This window comes from Salvelinus namaycush, chromosome 28, assembly GCF_016432855.1.
Source record: "Salvelinus namaycush isolate Seneca chromosome 28, SaNama_1.0, whole genome shotgun sequence".
NCBI lineage: Eukaryota > Metazoa > Chordata > Actinopteri > Salmoniformes > Salmonidae > Salvelinus > Salvelinus namaycush.
This window is the reverse complement of record NC_052334.1, coordinates 3,662,696-3,685,815: the sequence shown is the minus strand read 5'-3', so window position 1 is coordinate 3,685,815 and position 23,120 is coordinate 3,662,696. Positions and strand designations below refer to the sequence as shown.

The following is a 23,120-nucleotide window of genomic DNA, read 5'->3' as shown; positions in this document are numbered from 1 at the left end:
TTCTGTCAGACCGCCTGAAGTGAGTATACAGTATCTGACCTGTTTAGTAATACGTCATTGTTTTATAGTTTCTGTGTTAAAGGACCACATATGTACTTTGGTTTAAGGAACTCCCATGTACTTTGGTTTAAGGAACTCCCATGTACTTTGGTTTAAGGAACTCCCATGTACTTTGGTTTAAGGAACTCCCATGTACTTTGGTTTAAGGAACTCCCATGTACTTTGGTTTAAGGAACTCCCATGTATTTTGGTTTAAGGAACTCCCATGTCTTGACAGTCCCCAAAAACAGCCCAAGAATTACTTAAAAAATATGCTTTCATGATTATATTATTGATTTCTCACCATTTTATTTGTCAAAAAACAGCCATTTAAACATCCTCTGTCGAATTATCTTGTATTTGTCTCCCTCTGGTGGTCAGCTGCATCATTACATCCGTTTATATCACATCACTTCAACGTTACGTCACGGGGGCGGTCCTTGGAAAAACATTTATCCAGCTCGACTGCTTCATGGCACAGACATGGCAAAGTACCACAGAGCTGCCCTCACCCATCTGAGCGGTCGGTGGCCCTCACCCGTCTGAGTGGTCGGCTGTGAATGCCCTCACCCGTTATATACTTACTGTACAACTGATTGGTGTGGTTCTGTCCTCTATAGTGCTGTCTGGTTAGAACATGATGTTGAGGCCCATCACGATACTCTTGATAGTCACAATCACACACACACACACACACACACACACACACACACACACACACACACACACACACACACACACACACACACACACACACACACACACACACACACACACACACACACACAGCTGTGTTTGGTCATCTGAAAGAGACTTGGAATCTTATTGTTGTGGTTCTATAAGACAATGATATTCACACATGTAAACAGTATTAGTTAAGAGTTATAACTATAAAATATACATACAGAACAAGTTTGGACTCACCTATTCATTCAAGGGTATTTCTTTATTTTTTGTTTTCTACATTGTAGAATAATAGTGAAGACAACAAAACTATAAAATAACACTTATGGAATCATGTAGTAACCAAAAAAGATATGTTATATTTGAGATTTTTCAAAGTAGCCACCCGTTTGCCTTGATGACAGCTTCGCACACTCTTGGCATTCTCTCAACCAGCTTCACGAGGAATGCTTTTCCAACAGTCTTGAAGGAGTTCCCACATATGCTGAGCACTTGTTGGCTGCTTTTCCTTCACTCGGTCCAACTCATCCCAAACAATCTCAATTGGGTTGAGGTTGGGTGATTGTGGAGGCCAGGTCATCTAATGCAGCATCATCACTCTCCTTCTTGGAGACTTTTGACTGGTACTGTATACGTACATGAATAAATGACAAATGGCATTTTACTTACACCATGTCTATAACGGGCTATAAATACAGCCTCGATTTAAACTTAAACATTCACTTCTTGGAGAGAGAAAGAAACACTTATTACTTGGATTGATAAAGGCTCAATGTTTATGGCATCCTCTCACTCCAGCCTTGTGTGAGAATCTGCCAGGCTGAGACCTTATCAGATGTGGCCTGGTGCCACAGGGTCGTAAAATACTCTGTGCTTGAGTAAGCTCCAAGAGCTGTCTGGGAGGACTCTAGAGAGGAGAGGAGCAGAATGGCCTTTTTTTTTTACACTATGTCCAAAAGGCTCCTTAACAGCTTCTACCCCCCAAAGCCATAAGACTGCTGAACAGTCAATCTAATGGCTACCTGGACTATTTGCATTGACCCCCCCCCCCCCCCCCCCCCCCACACCCCCACACCTTTTTTACGCTGCTGCTACTCACTGTCTATTTTATATGCATAGTCACTTTACCCCTACCTACATACTGTATACTGTACATATTACCTCAATGACCTCTATTACCTCTACTAACCTGTACCCCCGCACATTGACTCCTGTATATAGCCTCGTTATTGCTATTTTACATTTTCTTAACTCTTATTTTTCTTAAAACTGCATTGTTGTTTAAGGTGTTGTAAGTACACTACCGTTCAAAAGTTTGTGGTCACTTAGAAATGTCCTTGTGTCACGTTCTGACCTTTATTTTCCTTTGTTTTGTCTTTAGTTAGTTTGGTCAGTGCGTGAGTTGGGGTGGGCAGTCTATGTTATTTGTTTCTATGTTTAGGTTTGTTCATTTAGCCTGATATGGTTCTCAATCAGAGGCAGGTGTTTTGCATTGTCTCTGATTGGGAGCCATATTTAGGTTGCCTGTTTTCACTGTTGGTTTGTGGGTGTTTTGTCTTCCGTGTCAGTGTTTGTTGCCACACGGGACTGTTTCGGTTAGTTCTTTTGTTATTTTGTATTGTGTCTTGTTTTTGTGGATTATATTAAAACATGGAAACTTACCACTCTGCGTATCCTTATCGCCTCTCCTCGTCAGATGAGGAGGAAGAGATAGACAGCCATTACACCTTGTTTTTGAAAGAAAAGCTAATTTTTTCATCCATTAAAATAACATTAAATTGATCAGAATTACAGTGTAAACATTATTAATGTTGTAAATGACTATTATAGCTGGAAACGGCAGATTTTTGGGGGGAATATCTACATAGGCGTACAGAGGCCCATTATCAGCAACCATCACTCCTGTGTTCCAATGGCACGTTTTGTTAGCTAATCCAAGTTTATCATTTTAAAAGGCTAAATGATCATTAGAAAACCCTTTTGCAATTATGTTAGCACAGCTGAAAACTGTTGTTCTGATTAAAGAAGCAATACAACTGGCCTTCTTTAGACTAGTTGAGTATCTGGAGCATCAGCATTTGTGGATTTGATTACAGGCTCAAAATGGCCAGAAACAAAGACCTTTCTTCTGAAACTTGTCAGTCTATTCTTGTTCCGAGAAATGAAGGCTATTCCATGTGAGAAATTGCCAAGAAACTGAAGATCTCGTACAACTCTGTGTACTACTCCCTTCACAGAACAGCGCATACTGGCTCTAATCAGAATAGAAAGAGGAGTGGGAGGCCCCGGTGCACAACTGAACAAGAGGACAAGTAAGTTCCGTAGTGAATATTTTGACTCCACGAACAGATATGAATAGCAGAGAAGTAGACCAAACTTGTTGAGGTAGTGGTCAAAGCGGAAGTTGTTCGCAAAAATGTTACAGAAAATGGTGTTGATGCGGATACTTAAACTGCTGTTACGTTTCATCCGAATATACATTTTTTGCTTTTTGTCTAAGTTGTTGCAAAGTGGAAAAATTAGCTGCATGATTTCCTTAAGAGAATGACAGTTGAAAGTGATGATGTTACAATTGGAATATTTAGAATATTGATGAAATGCAATGAAAGTGCATTTAGGTTAAAAAAACAGACAAAAAGATGAATAACGTAAAAAAGTTTAACACAGACCATTCCGGACGTTTTGAATTTCGAGCTTTTGCTTCGCAAGCCCCACAATTAATCTTATTGGTACATGACTGTTCAGTCTGTTGAATATCCCATCAGTGAAAAGATGGATTTCTTGGCTGAATGAGGGTTTTATGACAGGAAAAGTAATTTACTACATCAATTATAGTCACAGCCGCTCCCCTTCATTTGTGTAACAGGGTGAATGGAATGGAGAAATGGTTTACAATAGGCAGAGTAGGGATCAACAGGCGGCACATGTCCCATAGGGAAACCTATTCCCTATAACGTTTCCCTGTTTAATGCACTACTTCTGACCAGAGCTCTAAATTAGTGTACTATGTACATGGAATAGGGCACCATTTACATTTCAACTGTTGATGAAGCCACCTGAAATCAATGGCTGCGTACCAATTGTCCACCCCTCTCCTCGTGGATATCCAAGCATTAGATAAGTGTAAGCATTGGCTTGAGCTATTTTATACCGTGGTTAAATCCCTGAGATGAGAAGAAATGTGTAAGTCCACACTTTGGGAGAAGGACAATGGATATACAGCCAATGTTAATGGTCACACACCATTGAGTCAATAGTACAAATTAAAAATAAATAAAAATGGGTATTCTCTCAAAGGGCAAATAACTGACATGTTGTTGCAGTAGTAGGTAGGATAACAGATCAAGCACTGTATAACTACATTTTCCAGAGAAATTATACAAACAGCGCCACACTCAGGCAGAAAACGGAATGTTCTATTCTCAGAAAGGCCCATATTTTCAAACAAAACACCATTTATTTCTCTCTGTGTGTATTTCTAATATATTCCAAACACTGCCGCTAACTAGATGATCCCAATAATGTAGGTAGTAAATGATGCCCGCTTGTATGATCTATTGCGTATTGCGAACTGTCTAGAATAATTGTTGTTTCTCTGTTTACTATTCAACATATTATACTTATTAAGTCAACTACGAAATTAACGGGTCTCAAATATATTAGCATGACTAGGCTACACAGAACCGCGGTGGACCCATTGTAAAATTAGAGTTTATTTTTCTCCTATTAAAACTGTCCCAGTGCAAAATGCCAAGCTCTGCCCAATAGGGCGTCGTTAATGGAGCGCTCTGAAGTAAACGGTCCTTTCATCATATGGCTCTATTATCTCACCACACCGGACCTGGTGCGCCATTATTCCTTATGTCGTTTGTCAACTACTGCTTTAGATTGCCTACTATCTGTGATGATAATATTCATAGTTATGCTGCCATATCGTAGCGAGAGTTGCTGGGGGGAAAAAATGACTTATATTTGTAATGACAATGAGAAAATAATCGCCATTTTCACTGCCTGGATGTGTCTTGCTTGTGTTTGATATAAGTAGCCCTGCACGAGCTGTGGCGTGCGCGATCCAGACGGGCTTGTAGGAGCGGCTCATGTTTGATACGCTTGCCAAAATATACTGTTTACAACTAAATGTGTATGAACATGTCGATGATGTCTTTTGTGTAGGCTACAACATGAAACAATAACATGAAATCGCACTTGAGGCATGGAACGCGTAGTTCGAACATGAAGGTTATTTATTTAGCGTAGGCTAGATGAGCACTAAGGAGAAGCTATGTAAGGCAGCAGACACATAAACAACTATCCTGCACATGCGCACAAATCACCATATCAATAGCCACGGCAAATCAGATTCCAGAAAATCCGCAACCGTAGCCACTCGGTAATAATTAATGATCTACTTAATATGGACAGATTTTGGGCAGAATTAACACTCGTTTTTCCTCTCGCTCTCTGGTTTCGAGCAACAAAGCACAGCAGGGATCATTTGTTTAAAGTCGGTTGTCAAAGCTTGTATCCATTTAGAAACTCCTTGAATGACATCATAATCATTTAAATAGCACGCAACCTTGTTTTATGAATACAAGGCAATACAATGAAGGTGTTATAAAGAGTAGAACAAGGAGTTTTTTTTCCCCTTTAGTTTTTATTCGCATTACTAATCCAATACTTGTGTAGACAATAGAACACGAGCCCGATTGCGTCAAACCATCATAGGAGAAGTTATATGACTGCATTTCTATTTAACAACAACAAAAAAACGAATATAAAACCCAACAATCAATATATCACCACGGTTACATGGATAATGAAAGGTAGTAGACATTCTAAATATGCAGAGAATACACTACTAGGCAAAGATAAAAACTAATATAGAATCCAATGGATGTTAGTTGCTGGTATAGAAAAAAAGGTTTGAGTTTTGAATAGTTAATAGTCTAGTTATTCTGTGTTGTTTTTTTGTTTGTTGCACTAACACATCTGTTTCAAATAAACAGGTGATCCTCAGTCTGGACCACCGTCAGTCTAATCAGTTGTGTTAGTGCAGGGCTGGACCAAAAGCCTGCACACCTACAGTAGTGGGCTCGCAAGTGGGCTCCCGAGTGGCACAGTGGTTTAAGGCACTACAGACACCCTGGTTCGAATCCAGGCTGTATCACAACCGGTTGTGATTGGGAGTCCAATAGGGCGCCACTCAATTGGCCCAGCCTCATCCAGGTTTGGCTGGTGTAGGCTGTCATTGTAAATAAGAATTTGTTCTTAACTGACTTGCCTAATTAAAAAAAGGTTACATGTATATATATATATTTTTTTTTTAAAGTAGCTCTCCAGAACTATTAGAGATGGAGACCACTGCTCTACACATATACAGTTAGGACCTTAATAACCCTTACAGTATACCCAGAAACAAAAACACAAACTACCACATTAGCAAATATAAAATATAATGTACCAGATGTGTACCAGAATGTAACCCATTATGTTTTAAAGCCTATGAACGCATCAATTTCAAGAGTACAGTCACTTACTAAGCACCCGATCTTGAGTGCTCTCTTTGAACTGCAGGAGCTTCACATCTCAAAAGTGCAACAAATCCCCCTGAAACTGCTGCAGCACAAAGGAATGGTTTGTCCAGCAAAGCACCACCTTAGCATGCTTTTCCCCCCCCCCAAAATCTCACGATTCCAACTGCCGTCTTCTGTCCGTCCAAGTTGGTCTGCAGTTTATGTATACATAGAGATGTACATCCACTGGAAGAAAAGAAAAAAAATCGAGAAACATCATGTAGTGTATATTAGTGCAGTATATATTAGTATACATGTAGTGTATATTAGTGCATATAATAGTATCAAGTTGGGTTTGACCTCTGAGTGGACCTCTTCCAACAAGAAATGTCCCCAAATGAAATGCAATAAACATTTTACGTTATTCTCCGTTGTCTTGACAACTGGGAAGGTGTGCCATCTCATAACGTTGGCATACAGTCAAAGGTTCAAAACGTACTGTAGGACTGGAGTTGAAAACCCCTGGTGATGAGTAACTTTATGAACTGTTCATTACCTCATTCTCTTGAAGAGATATGACCCCTCCATCATTGAGTTGAAAACCCCTGGTGATGAGTAACTTTATGAACTGTTCATTACCTCATTCTCTTGAAGAGATATGACCCATCCAACATTGAGTTGAAAACCCCTGGTGATGAGTAACTTTATGAACTGTTTATTACCTCATTCTCTTGAAGAGATATGACCCCTCCATCATTGAGTTGTCGGAAAATGTCTGTTGAGAAAGGAAGTGAATTACATTATTTACAATGTAGACAAACACAGTACCGTGGCTTCAAACCCTCATCTAGTACAGGGTTTCCTCATTATGTCTGCCGTGCCACTCACAGGGTTTCCTCATTATGTCTGCCGTGCCACTCACAGGGTTTCCTCATTATGTCTGCCGTGCCACTCACAGGGTGAACCTAATTAGTTTTCTAATCAGACATAATGAGGAAACCCTGTGAGTGTCACGGCAGACATAATGAGGTTCACCCTGTGAGTGGCACGGCAGACATAATGAGGTTCACCCTGTGAGTGTCACGGCAGACATAATGAGGAAACCCTGTGAGTGGCACGGCAGACATAATGAGGTTCACCCTGTGAGTGGCACGGCAGACATAATGAGGAAACCCTGTGAGTGGCACGGCAGACATAATGAGGAAACCCTGTGAGTGTCACGGCAGACATAATGAGGAAACCCTGTGAGTGGCACGACGGACATAATGAGGAAACCCTGTGAGTGCCACGACGGACATAATGAGGAAACCCTGTGAGTGGCACGGCAGACATAATGAGGAAACCCTGTGAGTGCCACGACAGACATAATGAGGAAACCCTGTGGGTGCCACGACGGACATAATGAGGAAACCCTGTGAGTGCCACGACGGACATAATGAGGAACGTGTCTTGTGTGCATGCACAAAGATGTATTGTGAACTATTCATTTTGTGGACTTACTGGCCATGCAATTCATGCGTAGAACGAGGCTGATGAAACTCTCCAGGCTGATGTTTCCAGAAGATCCACCGTAGCGCAGAGCCATCAGGTTTAACATGTCATCACCCACCCTGATCCCTGTAAAGGAGAAGAGAGGCAGACTGGGTTCACATCTCACACCTTTAGTTCACTGGGTAAGATGTATTACGCATCAGCTGTCATGTAAATGGACTAATGTTTAGTCTTACCCTAATAGTAGAGGTATCTGCAGTGAGTGAAATTATGATGGGTGTTGTGACAGGAACTTATTGAATTAAATGCCACAAGTGTGGAAGGTTCAAAATACAAACTAGCCCCTGTAAAAATACAGATGTTGTCGATCATGCCAGACAATGGGCCAAATTGTGTTAAGCGTTCAACACCGTAGTGCCCTCAAAGCTCATTAATAAGCTAAGGACCCTTGGACTAAACACCTCCCTCTGCACCTGGATCCTGGACTTCCTGACGGGCCGCCCCTAGGTGGTTAGGGTAGGTAACAACACATGCGCCACACTGATCCTCAACACAGGGGCCCCTCAGGGGTGTGTGCTCAGTCCCCTCCTGTACTCCCTGTTCACTCATGACTGCACGGCCAGGCACGACTCCAACACCATCATTAAGTTTGCCGATGACACAATAGTGGTAGGCCTGATCACCGACAATGATGAGACAGCCTATAGTGAGGAGGTCAGAGACCTGGCCCCACAACAACCTCTCCCTCAACGTCGTGAAGAGGGCATGACAAAACCTATTCCCCCCCCAGGAGACTGAAAAGATTTGCCATGGGTCCTCAGATCCTCAAAAGGTTCTACAGCTGCACAATCGAGACCATCCTGACTGGTTGCATCACTGCCTGGTATGGCAACTGCTCGGCCTCCGACCGCAAGGCACTACGGAGGGTAGTGCAAACGACCCAGTACATCACTGGGGCCAAGCTTCCTGTCATCCAGGACCTCTATACCTGGCGGTGTCATAGGAGAGCCCTAATAATTGTCAAAGACTCTAGCTACCCTAGTCATAGACTGTTCTCTCTGCCACCGCACGGCAAGCACCAAGTCTAGGTCCAAGAGGATTCTAAACAGCTTCTACCCCCAAGCCATAAGACTCCTGAACATCTAATCAAATGGCTACCCAGACTATTTGCATTTCCCCCCCCTTTTACACCGCTGTTACTCTCTGTTGTTATCATCTATGCATAGTCACTTTAATAACTCTACCTACATGTACATATTACCTCAACTAACCGGTACATTGACTCTGTACCGGTACCCCCCTGTATATAAATCTCACTATTGTTATTTTACGGCTGCTCTTTAATTATTTGTTACTTTTATTTCTTATTCATATATATATATTTTATAAACTGCATTGTTGGTTAGGGGTTCGTAAGTAAGCATTTCACTGTAAGGTGAATTCGTTGTATTCGGCGCTTGTGACAATTTGATTTGATTTGAAATTGTGACTTTAGAGTGGCTATAGCCAGTTACAGTATGTGGCTAGCTGCAAGCCGTCTACCTCGTCTGCACAGGCAAATTCCACTTCCTCAAATAACATCTAAGCTTCCTAACATTATTATGGGAAGAAATTCTCAGCAAAAAGCTTCAAAACCATCATCAGTCTAAAGGGCCTAAAATATGTTCATTCTGTGTGAAACGACAGGCTTCAAACCTACTACACATGGTTCTGAGAGAGCAAGAGAGAGAGAATTTATGCAGTTTGATGGAGTCAAGACAGGTACTATGTAATCATATGGGATGATAAATAACCTAGCTATGGCAGCTATTAATCTACTATAATGCGAGTCAGCTTGGTTGGTTGCTGTCTCTCCCTCTCTCCCTTCTCCCTGCACCAGTGTCACTCGCTCACACTCGCATTATCCTACACACACAGCACGGCCTCTGCTAGAGCTAACCTCTCTCTACCTCCTCTCCCTGGCGCTTTATCAGCTTCGGTTAATAAAGTAGCTTAAAAATTGACATTTCTACTGCTTCCCTCACTCGGATCGGACCGGGTCTGGATCTGACCAGGTCTGTACGGAACTGGTCTAGTTGTCCTTAGGTCCGTTTGGAATGGGTCTCTATGTTTAAAAAAAAATGGATGGGAAAGCCCCAGGTCCATTTCAGAACAGGTCCAACTTTTTGGACCTGTGAAGGCCTCTAGTTGGAGTTACTGTATAGCCCATCCCATCTGTTTGGATTATTTCAAATTTAAGGACTGACTGCTAACCTGATTATCCTAACTCAGACTTGTGCATAAATCATGCACTGATGTTAAGTTTTCCTGATTTTACATTAGGCCCTAAAGTCTTTTTTGGTTTGTTTGTTTGTCTTGTCGAAAGTTACCTGAAGCCATGATTGCGTTCCTCAGTTCACTCAACGACAACATTCCAGAACGGTCTACATCTGTGCGGAAGAAGATGTCCTGGATGATGTAAGAAAATAATAATAATACTTTCAGGTAAATTTTACTTGGAAAATTTGAAGAACTTAATAATAATAACATATTTATAACTCGATACAGGTTTTGCCACAGACCTACTAATTAATTTACCTTGTACTCTGTAACTTTTCTCCATAGACGTAGAAATTCAGCAACGTTCAGTTTTCCAGTGATTGATGTCTGGAGAAGGAATGGTTAAGGAAATCTACAAAGGCAAAATATAACATTTTAGATACAACTCTACCAGAAAGTGCCCTTAGATCATGGGAAAAGGCTGCACTTGACCGTTGCACTTGAATCATTCTCACGGTGAAAGGCCCACTACGCTATGAAACCACACACTATTGCAGAGACTTTGATATTACCGTCTGCAAATTATATGGTGAAAAAATGTGTAGGGAGGCAGAGGCACAGAAACTCACATCAATACCTTTGTCAGATAACTACACAATCGAGACCATCCTGACTGGTTGCATCACTGCCTGGTATGGCAACTGCTCGGCATCTGACCGTAAGGCGCTACAGAGGGTAGTGCGTACTGCCCAGTACATCACTGGGGCCAAGCTTCCTGCCATCCAGGACCTATATAATAGGCGGTGTCAGAGGAAAGCCCATAAAATTGTCAGAGACTCCAGTCACCCAAGTCATAGACTGTTTTCTTTGCTACCGCACTGCAAGCGGTACCGGAGCGCCAAGACTAGGACAAAAGGCTCCTTAACAGCTTCTACCCCCAAGCCATAAGACGGCTGAACAATTAATCAAATGGCCACCGGACTATTTACATTGACCCCCCCCTCCATTTGTTTTTTACACTGCTCGCTGTTTATTATCTATACATAGTCACTTCACCCCTACCTACATGTACACATTACCTCTAACCTGTACCCCCGCATGCTGACTCGGTACCGGTTCCCCCTGTATAAAGCCTCGTTGTTGTTATGTTATTGTGTTACTTTTTATTATTTTAAATGTTTTACTTTAGTTTATTTGGTAAATATTTTCCTCTTGAACTGCACTGTTGGTTAAGGGCTTGTAAGTAAGAATTTCACGGTAAGGTCTACACTTGTTGTATTCGGCGCATGTGACAAATAAAGTTTGATTTGATAAAAATGTTTTATTTGATCTATGGCGGGAACGGCAAGCAGGCCTCTGCACTCTAGTTATGAATGTGTCTCCCTCTGCCATATGGATGCATTATATGACACACTGAGAGCAACTGGCATCCAAAAGAGTTGAGCACATTACTCTGAGATGTAATGAATACACCCCGATCAAAATATAAAAGTTAACATTGGCAGTTAATGAAATAAAACATTTTTGCATTGATGGGGTCGTGAGAATTTTCAGATATCAAAATGAGGTAGTGGACCAAACACATTTGGTAACCCCTGGGTTAAGGGAATATCCCAAGGGCAGATTAAAAAAACGGTTGACATTTTGACATGTAGTGGGATAACGCTGTTTGTTTGTGGTCTGTTTTATGTTGGTGTAACTTTATTTGTGGTATTTTCCCTTTCCCAATTCAGATTGCTGGGTTTGTAAACTCGTTTTCAGATTACATGAAGATGAAAAATTAAACTAATTCTCTCTCTCTCTCTCTCTAGTCAATACCATAGAGACTCATACATTCATTCACATATTTTACTGCTACATGGAAGTGTTGAACAATGTACTCTTGTAAAGTACTGTTCAAGGTGTTTCATAACAGAAAACATCATGGGAGACTGTCACTAAGCTCATGAAGGATACATCCATTAAGGCCACCATGCTGCGACAGGACTCCAAGCTGAAGCCTTGTGTTTTCTTTGTATTTCCTGTATAACATGGGAAAAGATGGCACATTAGAAAACCATACAGATCCTTTTTAAACAATTCTCTGTGTACAAACTCCTGATTTTATTCAGAACTAGTGGCGGGCACCAATATCGATTATTCGATATGATATCGATATGAGCAAGGCATAACGTGATATCTGTTAACCTACATTATGTAAAAGAAAAATACATGACTGTTCCTGCATGCATTAAACCTTCTCACATGCTCTCAATTTATAGCGTACTTCACTGTCTGCTGATGAGCTATCAACGGGCTTCCTAATGGTTGGATAGTTTAGACCCCCAGAACATTCACACCTGGCCCATGGGCCATCAGCAAGCAGTTGTCTGAACTTCATAAAGCCGCGGAAGTTGCATTGTTATTTATTCAAACCGTTAAGATATTGATTTTGGTCCGAAAAAATGCTACTGATATCGATATAGATTTTTTATATCAGTGCCCAACACTATACATTACAATAGATTTTCTCTTTACATACCTTGGATCAGATTTTCATTCAGACAGCTCTGAAGCTGTTCAGCATTCACCACCTCAAACTTTTTAGTAAAAAGAAAATGATACTGTTATTATTATTTTTTACGATTAGTTAAAAATAATGGGGCCATATTTACGAAAATTATAAAAAGTTTAAACTTTAGTTCAAGTTTAAGAATCAGCTAATTAAAATCGTCGACGTAGTTCAAAGGCTATATATTAGCTGTTCCCATTTCATAATCTGGCACATTTAGCCGTATGCTAATCTCGCCAGGTGGGAGTGATTATTTCCTGTAACAAATTCTGCGTCAACCTTTCAAAGATCTTAAAAGGGACAATGCAGCAGTTTTTTTTTCTCAATATCAAATAATTTCTGTGTAACAATTAAGTACCTTACTGTGATTGTTTTAAATTAAAACGGTCAAAAAGAAACAAAAATAGCTTTTTAGCAAATAGCAATTTTTCAAGCAAGAATTTTGCTAGGACTGTCTGAGAGTGGTCTGAGTGGGGAGGAGAAAACTAAAAACTAGCTATTATTGGCAGAGAGGTTTGGAAGTCTCATTCTTATTGGTCTATTAACTAATTTACCGGCTGGTGATGTCAATATAGGCCACAACTCCATCCCACCAAAAACAGGCAAACATTTCAGGTAGCCGTTTTAAACAGCTCTTACAGTAAAAGAGCCTTATCTTAATTTTCACAATTTCACAGTATTATTCCAAAATCATAGTTTGGAAATATATTTAAAACCAAAGACGATCTATTATATTGACAAGACAGCTGAATGACCGCTCTAACATTGGAAAGATATGTCTTCTATGTTTGAAGGCAGGCAAGATCAGTTGGGACCATTCTTTTTTTATTTTTTTTATCCCATTTTCTCCCCAATTTTCGTGGTATCCAATCGCTAGTAATTACTATCTTGTCTCATCGCTACAACTCCCGTACGGGCTCGGGAGAGACGAAGGTCGAAAGCCATGCATCCTCCGAAGCACAACCCAACCAAGCCGCACTGCTTCTTAACACAGCGCGCCTCCAACCCGGAAGCCAGCCGCACCAATGTGTCGGAGGAAACACCGTGTACCTGGCCCCCTTCGTTAGCGCGCACTGCGCCCGGCCCGCCACAGGAGTCGCTGGAGCGCGATGAGACAAGGATATCCCTACCGGCCAAACCTTCCCTAACCCTGACGACGCTATGCCAATTGTGCGTCGCCCCACGGACCTCCCGGTCGCGGCCGGCTGCGACAGAGCCTGGGCGCGAACCCAGAGACTCTGGTGGCGCAGTTAGCACTGCGATGCAGTGCCCTAGACCACTGCGCCACCCGGGAGGCCAGTTGGGACCATTCTAACCAATAACAGGGCAGATACGTGTGTGAACAACAGGGTCAACTAAGTCGTTTTTGCCCAAAGTTTCCGGAATGCTGCATGCATCCACTTACACTGAGTGTACAAAACATTAGGAACACCTTCCTGATATTGAGTTTCACCCCCTTTTTTTCAGAACAGCCTCAATTCGTTGGGGCATGGACTCTACAAGGTGTCGAAAGCATTCCACAGGGATGCTGGCCCATGTTGACTCCAATGCTTCCCACAGTTGTGTCAAGTTGGCTGGATGTCCTTTGGGTGCTGGACCATTCTTGATACACACAGGAAACTGTTGAGTGTGAAAAACCCAGCAGTGTTGCAGTTCTTGACACACTCAAACCAGTGAACCTGGAACCTACTATCCATATCCTGTTCAAAGAATGGTCTTAAATATTTTGACTTGCCCATTCACCCTCTGAATGGCACACATACACAATCCATGTCTAAATTGCCTCAAGGCTTAAAAATCCTTCTTTAACCTGTCTCCTCCCCTTCATCTACACTGATTGAAGTGAAATGAACAGGTGACATTAATAAGGGATCATAGCTTTGACCTGGTTTGTCTATGTCACGGAAAGAGAAGATGTTCCTAATGTTTTGTATACATCAGTACATTTGAAACAGCCTAAAAATTACAACATTTCTATTCGATCTTATAAGCCTCACGTAAATCGACACTCTCTCATGGACCTCCATTCATAAAAGGGCTTATCTCTCACGGACACATTTTGGGCGGAGTAAATCTTTCCTCTCTGATAAAACACAGCAAAATCATGTTTTTGACTGCACTGGACCTTAAAAAATGTATGCAAAAAAAAAAGGCATTTGTTGAAATAGGTAAACTTGCCTACCAGAGGGATATACTGTATTTAAACTTCCAAATTCAAGGTTTACTTTCGTTCAAATTCACTTGGTCTGTCTCAAGTGTAGAGTGCTATGTATGATCATTGCGTCCATGACCAGGCTACTTTACTAACGTTATGTTAGACAAAGCTCGTGTTCACATATAGGACAAAATCCCACGTTGTTGCCTATCCGCTCCACACACATCCATGTGCTTCCACAGCAGTCAAGATGTACGATTATACAACATGTACGTTTCAATCCGTATGTTGTAAAAAATAAAATAAAAAGTAGAAGAGGCTCAAGATCTTGTCAAATTTACCTCTTACTGCTATCACTAATTAGTGACTCACTAAGTTGGCAAGCCAAGAAACAGTGAGGTGCCGTGAGTTCGTAACCCATTCGGGGCAAGGTTTTAATTCGAGGAAAAAAACTATCCACTATTGATCCTTGGGTCAAATAACACATACGTGACGAAATAGATGGTTATAAAATGTTGTACATGTAAATGTGGCCTAATGTATGTAACCCTATAGTTGTGATGATTCTTTATGTAGCAGTGTCAATTTTGAACCAAATATAAACACGGCCACCTGGTGAGGTTAGCAAAGGGCTAAATATGCCAGATTATGTAATGGGAACAGCTAACATGTAGCCTTTGATCAAGTGCAACTACGTCAACAATTTTAATTGGCCAATGCTTGAACTTGAACTAAAACTGTTTCTAATGTTCAAGTTTGGCTTCAATTAATTTAAACGATTAGTCTTCTTTGACAGCTTTTTATTTCTCCGGTTATGTCTTTAATTTGACTTTGCAATACCTTTTTTGTTGTTGTTGTTAAAAATCAAAAATACTCTGAACTTGCCTCATCAGAATACTTCTGAAACAGAGTTCTTTTGTCATCCAGTTCTCCTCCGTTGAATTCAAATGTGTCTGTAGATGTGGGCTAAAAAAATGTAAATAGTGTTTTAATGAGCTATAAAGGAGGTGGAAGCAAAGCAATACCAGTGTTACATTAAAATACACCTACATAAATATGAGGGATGAAACACTTTTGGCCTTAAATACCTTTGGGGTTTTCGGGGAAAACAAGATATCCTCCATATCTTGGTCATTTGAGTTTTCACTGAGGAAAAAAATGTACCATTTTGTTTCTGTTATGAATACATTAATTATAGTGAGACCTAATGTTAGCTATGATCACAGACTATATAAAAAATACAATAACAATATTGGAGAAAAAAATGGACATTATTATTCATGTGGTTATGGGGTGGGGCTGTGCTTACTGGATGTGTGTCTCTGCCTTGGAGAGGATGGACAGGATGAAGGAGGCGGTTTCATTTGGTTTGAAAGTTGACGGCACGATCAGGTATTCACCAGGTTTCAGCCTGAAGAACTCCATCACTTCCCGAGCGTTCAGGTAGTTCTTCGATTGGGCGACAGGCACATTGTTGCTGAAGAAGGAGGCAGAAAACTTCCCACTCTGTCCTTTGAACTGAGATCACAATAAAACCACAAATTACAAAAGGCTGTGCTAAAATATGTCTTAATAAAATGTTACTTTTGAACCGTAATGCAACAATTAAACAAAGCTACTTGGTCGTATATATGTTATATAATAGTTGTGCAACAACCCAACCTGGTCTCAGACCATTTCGTATTATTCTATAAGTAGATCTGAGACACTCCATTTAGTATGATATGTTACGTTTCGTATGGTATGTGTTAATTTGTGGAGGTCCATTACGTATGTTAAGTTACGAATTACAATTCATATTATATGTTAAGAATTCGCAAAACGTACAATCTGTAGTGAATTCTAGGTAGGTGGCTAACATCAGCTAGCTCTCTAACGTTAGCTAGGCTAGGGGTTAGGGATTAGGGTTAAAGTTAGGAGTTAGGTTAAAGGGTTAAGGTTACGGTTCAGGGAAGGTTTAGCTACATGCTAAGTAGTTGTAAAGTAGTATGCTGTTCAAAAATGGCTAATTTTCTAAAATTGTCCTCGAGGAGATTGGAACTCGCAACCTTTGGATTGCTAGATATTAACGTTCTATGCCTACCCAACCACCCTCCTTTTGTTTTTACCAACTTTGGGATGTAACTATACCAAAAGTAACATGTCATAATAAATGGGTTATCTCAGATTTACATACATAATAATGCGAAATACTCTGAGACCAGGTTGCACAACCATAGTACAACAGAAACTACAGACCAAGGAGAATGCACAGGCCTATCTAGAGCAACAGTGTATTTTGTTAGCTCCTGTATAACTGTATTTGTGAAAATTATGTATAAAAGTGGCTTACTTGGTCAGGCACCTGTAGAAAATAAAACATATACAATTCAATAGCAGGAACAATAGCATATCTGGGCTGTTGAATTTACTCTTATGGGATGACATTATACTTGTAGGTTCATGTTGGAAAATTGTGTCTGGATCATATTTTTAAATGTTTTAATGATTTATAAAAAAGCTTTGTAGATAAACTTGTTTTAATTGCTTTAGATCAAAGTCTAGACATGTCAGTTTCTTTGTAGAAATACACATTTTCAGCAGCAAATGTAGTGCTTCTGGGTCGTTGGTGAGAAGTGTTATAGGGCTTATCATCTGGGTCATGTGTGAGAAGTGTTATAGGGCTTATCATCTGGGTCATATGTGAGAAGTGTTATAGGGCTTATCATCTGGGTCATGTGTGAGAAGTGTTATAGGGCTTATCATCTGGGTCATATGTGAGAAGTGTTATAGGGCTTATCATCTGGGTCATATGTGAGAAGTGTGATATGTGGGTCGTATGTGAAAAGTGTTATACGGTTTATGAAACATGTGCACCAAAGAAGGGCACTGACCTCAAAGATGGAGAAGCCGATGTGGAGACTTTTGACCAGGCATCTGTTTCTTTTATCAGGCTTTTGCATCAGAGACACCAACATGTTGTTGTCCCCCTGTGTCTCAGAGCAGTTCCCGCTCAATCCCCCAATCTTCACTCGATACTGGGGATTTGTCCAGAAACTGTCTGGGAGACAACACAAAAGAATATGGATATTTTGACTGTAGATTCAGGAAATGTTGTAGTCATCATGAACTGCATATAATTCCGTGTCATTCAAGGTAAGATTTACTTGGGAAATTCATGCAACCACCAGCAGTGGTTCCTGCAACCCATCTGCCATCGTGGAATGAGGGGGTCCAATGACAAGTGGAGTTGCCATCGAGAAAATCAGGGCACAGACAACAGATATCCACGTCTGCGAAGTGCTCACAGAAATGTTTCATTGTCATCCTGAGAAGACAAGCAAAATTGTGAACGATAAGGTGTTGAAATATCATCACTTGAAATGCTGCATGTGTCAGTTGTTGTCACTTATTAACATGGTCTGCAAACAAATTTCTGCATTATATGGTTTACCAGAATTCCCCATCCTCTTCCACTGACAGACACATCTTCCGATCGTCAGGACTCACTGTTTGCCACATGGAAGACCTGACAGGAAAGCAAATGTTAAACATCAATAGGTGATCTGGGAAAAAGGCTCTTGGGAAAAGTCTTAAGTAGTTTTCAAATGTTATGCTGTTAGTCACAGACATCATATCGTAAGCAAGCCTCAGTGAGAGCAAAACCATAAACCTTGCTGTATGCAAATATTTGGCAGACTTTTATGACCTTACATGAAGGAACATACTATTACATACAGTACCATTACATACAGTAACTTTACACGAAGGTCAGCTGAGTGAAAATGTAATGCTTAGACTGGATTATCAGTCTTTTGACAGAACAACTTGTTTTTCAGGAACGGGGGGGGGGGCTTAAATTAGCTTTAGGGAAACTAGAAATGTGTCATTTCAAGTTAAAAACACAAAACAAGAGACAACAATGTAAAATCTGCTTGTGAGTGACTACTGAATGCAATGTAAAAGGTAAGGGAGATTAGCTGACATTTCATAAAGACCTTTTGAAGACAATGGGTGTGATGACATGTCACCGTCAGACTACACTGTAAATACTTACTTATCGCTCCAGTCTCCCTTCCACTCTCCCCGGCCCCAGGGGTTGAAGAGGCGGATCAGATTCACTACCATGCCTTGGCTCATGACCTGTGGAAGAAACCAGAATGAACATACGGAGACGGGTTAATTTTGGGTTGTGCAACAAATCAAACCACACAAACGCTCCAATTTCCCTCCAGGAAGAAACTAGATATTGCCAAAGCATTTCTCTCAGATTGTTAGTTCCATACAGTACCTGTTTAACTCCTGTGACGGTGTAGGCATGACCCCTCACTAATCCGTTGGGTGTCACCGTGTTCGCTGATGTTTCCTACAGAACAATAGACACAGGTTATTATAGGTATTATAAAGTGAAGTAATTGGACCGTAACAGAACAGAGGTTTCAGTCACAAAATAGGACTTTTGTGTTTACAAGTTAAACTACGCCAGGTCTCATATTACTCTACAGATATGTTATTGACATCAATGGATGATATGCAGTATCTTAATAACACATGTGTTTAAAAAAAAGAGTAACCTTTATTTAACTAGGCAAGCCAGTTAAGAACACATTGTTATTTACAATGACAGCCTATTGGGGAACAGTGGATTAACTGCCTTGTTCGGAACAATAGGAATTGATCCACCAACCGTTCAGTTACTGGCCCAACACTCTAACCACTAGGCTACCTGCCCTATGAAGTATTTTGTTCAAAGTTTCATCAAAGCTACCCCTTGAGGTGTGCCACACCCAATCAGCGATTTTGACTTGGCAGCTCTGAACAGCAGGTCCCACAGATTTGGTGGAGCATCAGTGAGCTTGACAGTGATGTGAACCCCTCCAGTGAAGTCCATCATAGCCTCTGAAGGGGTCCCTGCATTCATGTCTGCATAGGAGCCACACACCCTGCCAGAAGAAGACAGGTAAATAAGATTAACAATGAAGGTGATGATTAAGGTGATGCTTGTTCATTTTATATAAGAAAGTTCCTTATATAAATAACTGATGTGGTTCACATACTTGGCATAGGCTTTCTCAAGCAAGGCGGGCCAAAACTCATTGGGAGTTTTTGAATGAACGAAAACGAGCCTGCCGTCAACTGTTGGTAGCTTGTCATCGATCACAACGTCCACCCACCTCCCAAACCTCCAGAACTGAAAGATAGGAGGAGAGGACAATGATTCCTACAGAGACTATTCTCTACATGGCTAGAGAAAGGCACAGCCTAAGCAGTCATCATTCATTACAATTCAAGAGTTCTCAATACAGCTCAGAAGCTTTTCATTACAATGTATTCTGTGTCAATACATTACATCCTCAAAGGATGATGGTTATTTTAATAAGTTAGTTAGCCCGAGGTAATTTACCCTGAAGTGGAATATTCCGCAGTAATCCTCTTTAAAGCTTTGCTTTAGGGGCACTACTTGTTCCAGGATGTGCTCCTGGAATGTCAAAGCCCCAATGGAAGCAAGAAACCAGCAATCTCCTAAAAAATGACAAGTTTATACACATCATGACATTTGTAATGCAAGGGGCGTGGTGTGGTGAGAGCGTGGTGTGGTGGGGGCATGGTGTGGTGGGGGCATGGTGTGGTGGGAGCGTGGTGTGGTGGGGTCATGGTTTGGTGGGGGCATGGTGTGGTGAGAGCGTGGTGTGGTGGGGGCATGGTGTGGTGGGGGCATGGTGTGGTGGGAGCGTGGTGTGGTTGGGGCGTGGTGTGGTGGGTGCATGGTGTGGTGGGAGCATGGTGTGGTTGAGGCATGGTGTGGTGGGGGTATGGTGTGGTGGGGGCATGGTGTGGTGGGGGCATGGTGTGGTGGGGGCATGGTGTGGTTGGAGCATGGTGTGGTGGAGGCATGGTGTGGTAGGAGCATGGTGTGGTAGGAGCATGGTGTGGTGGGGGCATGGTGTGGTTGGAGCATGGTGTGGTGGGGGCATGGTGTGGTTGGAGCATGGTGTGGTGGGGGCATGGTGTGGTAGGAGCATGGTGTGGTAGGAGCATGGTGTGGTAGGGGCATGGTGTGGTAGGAGCATGGTGTGGTAGGAGCATGGTGTGGTAGGGGCTTGGTGTGGTTGGAGCATGGTGTGGTAGGGGCTTGGTGTGGTAGGAGCATGGTGTGGTAGGGGCTTGGTGTGGTGGGAGCATGGTGTGGTGGGCGCATGGTGTGGTAGGGGCATGGTGTGGTTGGAGCATGGTGTGGTGGGGGCATGGTGTGGTTGGAGCATGGTGTGGTGGGGGCATGGTGTGGTTGGAGCATGGTGTGGTAGGGGCATGGTGTGGTAGGAGCATGGTGTGGTAGGGGCTTGGTGTGGTAGGGGCTTGGTGTGGTAGGGGCTTGGTGTGGTATATGTTGACGCTTGCTTACTAAGAAATCCACTTTTTATTTATTATATTTAACCTTTATTTAACAAGGTAAGTCAGTTAATATATATATATATATATATATAAAATATAGGACAAAACACAACAAGAGAGACAACACAACAAGAGAGACAACACAATACTACATAAAGAGAGAACTAAGACAACAACATAGCATGGCAGCAACACATGACAACACAGTATGGTAGAAACACAACATGACAACAACATGGTAGTAACACAACATGGCAGCAGCACAACATGGTAGCAGCCAGTGGTGGAAAAAGTACCCAATTGTCATACTTGAGTAAATGTAATTGCAAAAAATATACATAAGTATTAAAGTGCTTATATTAAGCAAACCAGATTTCTTGTTTTTTTTACATTGATGGATAGCCAGGGGCACAATACAGCATGCAGACATAATTTCCAAATGAAGCATTTGTGTTCAGTGAGTCCTGCAGACCAGAGGCAGTAGGGATGACCAGGAATGTTCTGTTGATATTGGACCATGTTCCTGCTTAGCATTCAACATGTAACGAGAACTTTTGGTTGTCAGGGAAAATGTATGGAGTAAAAAGTACATTATTTTCTTTAGAAATGTAGTGAAGTATAAATATAAATATAAATATAAATAAATATAAATAGTAAAGTATAGTACCGATTAAGTAGTAGTTTAATGTGTTTTTACTTTAGTACTTCACTCCACTGGTAGCAGCACAAAACATGGTACAGACAGTATTGGGCACAGACAACAGCACAAAGGGCAAGATGGTAGAGACAACAATACATATGCAAAGCAGCCACAACTGTCAGTAAGAGTCCATGATTGAGTCGTTGAATGAAGAGATGGAGATACAACTGTCTAGTTTGAGTGTTTGTTCCACTTACCAACCATTCCTTGCCCAAAGTCAAACCTTGAAAGTCCATCAACAATAAAATCTGGATACTGTACCATTTTCTGTAAGAGTGAATGCACACATTACACCTACTATTAATGTTTATCATTTCTATTCATAATTACACATTAAAATCAGTTAATACTTTGTGTTGTAATGTGTGGAGATCTGGATGATGTCATACCGCTGGTCTCAACCACACCACTCTGCCCATGTCATCAGGGGAAAGGAGCCCATCACCAATGGAGTTATGGTCTGGGGGGAACATCTCATCGATGTACCTCACTCCCCTGGCCAAACAGTATTGCGTCAGCTGCTGAAAGTCTTGGTTGCTGTGTTTCTCTGGGTTGGCAAGACTCCCAACACCCTCTTTCTTGTGGCGCTCCTGCATTATACTCATACACACACCGGGAGGAGGCATTGTTGTACTGTATGCAGGATCTGTTACCAGGGTGAAATGAAGAAATACTCAGAATTAATAGGTGGAGCCTAAATATAAATAACATACTGCATTATTAAGTGTTGATGACAAGTAACAATAACAGACATACAAAACGACTTAATACAGTGGTATATTGTACATTCATTTTTACAGATATTATTTTATATTTTAAAGGATCTTATTCATAATACATAGCCTACATCCAATCTATCACATGAAAAGTCCCCCCAAAAATGCAAGAAAGAATAGTCTACAGAAGGTACTCCCAAACTGGGGTACGTGCAATGCCGTCGGGGGTACGTCAAATATAAATGTGATTCACAACTAAAAACAGAAAATTCTTCACATTTTCAAACTGTACATCTTGTATTTTCCAACGAGGCTATACATTTGGGTGAGGTGTTTTTCCTCGCCAGAGTAGCCTCGTTTCACTGCCAAAAATCTAAATTAAACCATCTTGTGTTCAGCGAAATAAAAACACAACGTCAAATACAGGTAGCCTAGTCGAATAATTAACTTCCAATCACATTAACCGTTACTCTCTCACCGGAAACCTTCACTCTTGCACAGACATTTAGAAACAGAACATGACAATTTGAAAAATAAGCCACAGGAGTTTTTTGAGCGAGAATAATGATGACTTTTGAGTGGTAAGACATGTATAAAAGCAACAGACACCATTAATAAGAAGAGGTTAGAAGTGTCTTAT

General features: G+C 41.2%; 1 protein-coding gene across 1 annotated transcript; it reads right to left on the bottom strand.

The window, feature by feature from the left end:
• Window positions 1-6,455: 6,455 nt before the first annotated feature.
• On the bottom strand, window positions 6,456-22,395 carry LOC120022988 (calpain-1 catalytic subunit-like). Its single transcript, XM_038966939.1, has 19 exons — window positions 22,154-22,395; window positions 21,962-22,031; window positions 20,076-20,194; window positions 19,729-19,862; window positions 19,440-19,614; window positions 18,963-19,037; window positions 18,729-18,814; window positions 18,126-18,200; window positions 17,950-17,999; window positions 17,566-17,732; window positions 16,002-16,210; window positions 15,781-15,838; window positions 12,508-12,565; window positions 11,943-12,007; window positions 10,305-10,373; window positions 10,097-10,175; window positions 7,737-7,853; window positions 6,959-7,011; window positions 6,456-6,482 (listed from the first exon to the last, which is right to left on the bottom strand). The coding sequence occupies exons 1-19, from the start codon at window positions 22,388-22,390 to the stop codon at window positions 6,456-6,458; spliced, it is 1,923 nt and encodes a 640-aa protein (XP_038822867.1). The 5' UTR covers window positions 22,391-22,395.
• Between the last annotated feature and the right edge of the window lie 725 nt (window positions 22,396-23,120).

Excerpts from the sequence above, each read along its gene's own strand:
- LOC120022988 (XM_038966939.1), bottom strand. The coding sequence starts at position 22,390 with ATGCCTCCTCCCGGTGTGTGTATGAGTATAATGCAGGAGCGCCACAAG. Across the intron at positions 19,863-20,075 it reads GCGGAATATTCCACTTCAGG|TTCTGGAGGTTTGGGAGGTG; the intron begins GTAAATTACCTC and ends CCTATCTTTCAG. Across the intron at positions 7,854-10,096 it reads GAACGCAATCATGGCTTCAG|GGATCAGGGTGGGTGATGAC; the intron begins GTAACTTTCGAC and ends TCTCCTTTACAG.